The sequence below is a fragment of the Anoplopoma fimbria genome, chromosome 5, assembly GCF_027596085.1.
Source record: "Anoplopoma fimbria isolate UVic2021 breed Golden Eagle Sablefish chromosome 5, Afim_UVic_2022, whole genome shotgun sequence".
Taxonomy (NCBI): Eukaryota; Metazoa; Chordata; class Actinopteri; order Perciformes; family Anoplopomatidae; genus Anoplopoma; species Anoplopoma fimbria.
Window position 1 is genome coordinate 11,576,914 of NC_072453.1, and position 5,258 is coordinate 11,582,171.

General features: G+C 43.7%; 1 protein-coding gene across 1 annotated transcript in view; it reads left to right on the forward strand.

The window, feature by feature from the left end:
- Positions 1 to 2,271, forward strand: part of ankfn1 (ankyrin repeat and fibronectin type III domain containing 1) — a 62,507-nt gene extending 60,236 nt beyond the window's left edge. Inside the window, exons 20-23 of the mRNA XM_054599502.1 lie at positions 381 to 603; positions 679 to 871; positions 1,726 to 1,811; positions 1,967 to 2,271. Of these exons, the coding sequence (XP_054455477.1) occupies positions 381 to 603; positions 679 to 871; positions 1,726 to 1,811; positions 1,967 to 2,178 (714 nt within the window). The 3' untranslated portion in view covers positions 2,179 to 2,271. The remainder of the gene's footprint in view (positions 1 to 380; positions 604 to 678; positions 872 to 1,725; positions 1,812 to 1,966) is intronic.
- Positions 2,272 to 5,258: the final 2,987 nt, after the last annotated feature.

Here is a 5,258-nt window from a genome sequence, read left to right on the forward strand (position 1 = left end):
TAAATGAGAATAAAATGTTTTTGATGAAATATAAAAATGTAAAGCTTTGTTTAGCTGTTTTTTGTGACTGAAGCATTCGTCACTCATGATGTGTTCAAGATCTTTCGGAAAGATGAAAATCTGATAATAATGACGTTTTAACAGTTTCTGGATGTAACCGACGGTGTAGTTAGGAATATTGTTTTAAAGGAACATGCTTTTCCATCCCACCTGTGGGTTTAGGGGTTCAGAGGGTTAAAAAATTCTAATTATATTAATATTATAATTAACTTCGGGGAAACCAAATTTGAACAGTTGTTAAATATTAATAAAATATATCAAATGCCTCTACCTAGAATCAAGCAGTGGATTGATCACCCCTCCGTTCTGCTCTCTGACAGCAGCTGGACGAGATGCGTCGTGACCTCCGTTGGATCACCGACGCGCTGCAGTACGCCCGCTACAAGCAGCCCCGCGGCGGCGTGCCCATCACCTGCCTGGTGGACGCCAGCGCGCCGGAGAGCGACCCGGGCCAGCAGAAGACCGACTCCACCTCCTCCAACATGGACTACCTGCCCACACCTTCTCCATCACCGGAGCTCCGCCGGAGGAAGGCCGTCAGTGGTGAGTCGACGCTCCGGAGCTCCGGGTTTAAACGTAGATGTAAATTAAACACTGATCTTTGTCTCCGTGTCTCAGACTCTATGCTGGGGTCCGATGAGGACGGGTCCTCCGAGGTCTTCCTGCCCACCGACAGCGACTACGACTCCAGCGACGCCCTGAGCCCCCGGGAGCTGGACCTGCTCTACTCTCCAGCTCAGGATCTTTCCCAGCAGGCCGTGCACTCACTGGGCGGCAGCGCTCCGGATGTTCTCCAGATCCACGAGCTCAGGTCAGTTCATCAGGACTGAGACGTCTCCTAGGTCCAAAACCAGAGTCCCCCTTAAGACCTAAACCCTGAATCCTCAGGGACTAAACTGATACCAGCTGGTAAAAGTTAAAGAGTGAGAGACTGCAAAGGTCTAAAATGGTGTTAATAATAATGATACAGCACTTTACTGCAAAATATCACGTTACCATGACAACGTCCCAACATGTTTTGCATAATTGTGGGTTTTTACTTTGTCATTTTTACTCCCTGATTTAAACGTCTTCCAGACTTTTTCCTCACGAGATGAGACGAGATGTCAAATAATTTATTTACTTGTTTTTGACCAAAAAGCTTCAAAAACAAAAAGTAATGTTTGATGAATAAAGTCTCTGATTTCATGTGTTTTTATGTTCCATCAATAATACTTAATGTTTCTGAGTAAATTTAATATTTCAGGCTGAATTCACGTTTCGTCCTCTTTGTTTACCTTCTTTCCCACCTTTCGATGCCTCACTGCTAACCCTGACATTAATGTCACATTGCTATGAATTGTGGGTAATTCCCTCGGCAAAAGTTTGCGGAAATACTTTCAGGAAGCGTTAGTGTTGAGTTCAGACTCGCTGAATTCATTCTCAGGTAAATAGTTCATTTGAAATTAGTTAAATATCAGTCAGAAGTACTTCTTGGTGCCAAAAGACGGAACATTCACACTGAACACGTGACGCAAAGAGGTAGAATACAGATATAAATATAAGGAAACATGCAGTTCTGGGTGACGGCAGGTTAGACTTTAGAGATCAATAAAATAAATCTGTTATTGTCGTATTAATAATAATAATCAGTAAAACTGTCCTCTGTGTCTTTATATCTCTCAGGTACAGCGTCTGCCCCCCCACAGACCTCCCCCTTTCCCCCGTGGTGAAGGATCCTTCCTCCCCCTTCTTCCCCTTCTCCCCCTCCGGTCTGCCCCGCTCCCCCTCCCTCTCCAGAACCTCCCCCTCCTCCCCCTCCCTCCCCCTGTCCCCCAGGTTCTCCACAGACCTCCCCCTGTCCCTCCCCCTGTCCCCGTCTCTGTCCGACACCACCAGGACCCTGGAGTCCCTCTCGCTGTCTAAGGGCATTCCCCCACCGCTGAGGGCCCTCGCCAACCCCCCGCCAAACACAAGCTGCTCTCCAGGAGCCACCGGGGCCAGTACTTCAGCGGGCCCCAGCGCTGGCTCCGGGGCCACACCGGGGAGAGCCTCACCACGGGGTCGCTGTCGGAGGGGGTCTACACCAAGCAGCTGGACCTGGACCTGCCTCCGCTGCCGGGGACGCCACCTTCATAAGCCACGCCTCCTGCGTCCTGGAGAGCCGCAAGGGCCGCCAGCGGGAGGCTCGGCCCCACGTCCGCAGGATCTTTGTGGAGCCCTGCAAGGAGCTGTCGCCGGGCCCCGAGAGGATGAGCTGGGAGGAGGAGGAGGGGGGAGGAGGAGGAGGAGGAGAGGACGGAGGAGGTGAGGGCGGCGGGGGTGTTGGTGGTCGTGGAGGGGAGGAGCCAGAGGGAGGCGCCGTGCAGGACATCGACTCAGACGACCAGACGAACGCCCAAGTCTCAGAGATCCTCAGCAGCACGCTGTAGAGACGACCAGGTCGGTTCTCTAACTCTGTAGCATGAGTATGACGCGTTCAGGGGCACTGATGCAATCAGAGCCAATCACACAATCCGTCATCACTTCTGTTTTAAGTTTCAAACATAATCACCTTCCAGCTCAAACTTCAGCTCAGTTACAAAGTTAAAGGTTAAACATTTAAATCTCAACAACGAGGTTTGAAAGGATCTGAGATCAACAAACAGATTCAGACCAGGACCCGTGTCTGGATCTCAAACGCCACATCAGCGGTGGGGCTCCTGTGACGGCGGCGTTCACACGATCAGACACTTAAATATGCAGTAAACTGTGTTTTATTCTGCGTCAATGTTGTGTTTACATACAAGTAGGTGTAAATAAAGCTTCAGGTGGCGTTGACTGTAAAGACGATCTGTAACTATGGTAACCATCGCTGTGAATAACAAAATGTCCCCTCACTCAGAAAACGTCCAATTTAACATGAAGACATTTCTTAGAGAAGAATCCAAACGTACGAGTTCCAGTTTAACAATTTCACCTGAACGCAGCTTCTGTTCACAGTTTGATGTCAAATAACCTGAACACCTCTGTCTCTTTGTCTCTCTGTGTCTTTGTCTGTCTCTCTCTCTGTCTCTCTCTGTCTCTCCCCCACAGTGACGAGTGGACAGGCCTGTTAAAGACGACCCCCCCCCCCATTCAGACCTCCATAGATTGTAAACTAAACTTAAGTTGCTGGTTCAACTCCACCAAGCCTCAGAACCCAGAATGGCATCGACTGTTACAAAGAGAAAAATCAATGCAACGAGAAACCAAGCACTGCTTCTTCCTCTACTGATTCTTCTTCTTCTTCTTCTTCTTCTTCTTCTTCTTCTTCTTCTTCTTCTTCTTCTACTCTTTCTTCTTCTTCTTCTTCTTCTTCTTCTTCTTCTTCTTCTTCTTCTTCTTCTTCTTCTTCTTCTCCTCCTTCTCCTTCTTCTGATTCTTCTTCTTCTTCTTCTACTGATTCTTCTCCCTTTTCTTTCTTCTTCTTCTTCTTCTTCTTCTTCTTCTTCTTCTTCTTCTTCTTCTTCTTCTTCTCCATCTCTTCCTCCATCTCCCTCCAGGAACTTTGCACACTTTGAATCTGCATGTCAACCAAAAACCAGAGAGGTATTTAGATTTCTCAGTGAACTAGTTTCTGGGATTTTTGTTGGATTGTTTCGCTGCCGTCTTCAGACGATGGATTCTCCTCTACATAAAGTGAATGTACAGTTTGGTCTGTTCGTGGGGAGTTCAAAGACATGATGAATATCTGGACGTTGGACCACTAGAACCCTGAAAGTATTTTTGTAGTCTGGGATTACAGATGAAACTATTTTACCTGAGGTGTTGAGGAGCAGTCAGAGGTGTATTTTGTCGGCATGAAGTAGTTTGTAGCTGTGGTTTGTTTTGTGTCCGGTTTGTGCCTCCTGGTTCAGCATGACCACGTCAGGGGTCGGGGGGGTCGGGGGGGAAGCCCCTCCTCCTCTCATCTAAACGCCTCTCCTGTGTTTATGAACAGGTGAAAAAAAAAAAAAATGTCTGGATCATTTCTCTGAGATTTGTTGTTAAACTCATTTTGGCCCAAAGAATTGAAGTCCATCTCAAAAAAATTTCTCAGAGATTATAAAAGTTGTGTGCGTAACCATGGTAGTGCCAGCCGTCATCTGAATATCTTTACTCTTAAAGTTTATTATGGTAAGAACGAAGGTCCTGCAAGATACAAATACAAGTTATCTTTTATGTTCTTTTATGAACATGTAAATATAAATACATATAAACTTTAAAAAATTATTTAAATTAATATTTACTATGTTAATATATTTTTAACTCGGTGTCTAATGTTACCACAGTGTTTAAATACAGCTGGATATGATGAGGTTGATCCAACATTGTAAAGTGAAGCAATGTGTTTCACTAACAAAAAGAAACCACATTAAAAGAATAACTATATTTAAAATTAGATTTATGACTTTATATTTAAAATGAAATATATGACTTTATATTTTACCTTAAAGGTATGACTTTATATTTAAAATAAAATTCATATTTAAACTTTATTTTGTGACTTTATATTTTAAATTAAATGTATGACTTTATATTATAGCTTAAATTTATGAATTTATAATCTCAGAGAATACTCAAAATCTGTTCCCCTAAATTTTAGCCTCCTTCCTCGGCTCTGTAATTATTGTTGTTTTAACCACAATGGCCATAATTAAGATGTAATTAAAAAAATAAAAACTTGGCTGAAAGAAAACACGAAGCTTCTATTTAGAACATGTTCTGCCTCTTGTGTCTAAAACAAGTATTACATTAAACAAACACTAAGAAAAATGATCCTCACAATAAAATAAGAGTTTCACCTGACAGAACTTTATTTGAGGGGGGGTTCTGCACTTTTCCCCTCAGACTCTGACGGTGTTTGTGTCGTTGCTTCGTTCGGCTTCCTTTGGTAAAGTTACTGTCGTGTTTCCTCAGAGGCTACTGGTGTGTTTTATGTTGCACCAAAAAACTGCAACTTAAAAAAAACTCCAGATTCTCCAAAATGTATGCACGGTCTTTTAAAAGTGCGTTTTTAATGTTTGCACATAGCAATTATGGAATAAAAGCTAATTAAATATATATTTGATGCAGTTGGGCATTAACTGTGGCAGCTTCTATCATTAATGATATGATGATTAATGATGATAAAGACGTATGAAGTATTCATTTACAGGTTGAGTTCTTGTTTGAATGTGTAGCACAGATACTAAAGTACTGTCAACATGCAGTATTTA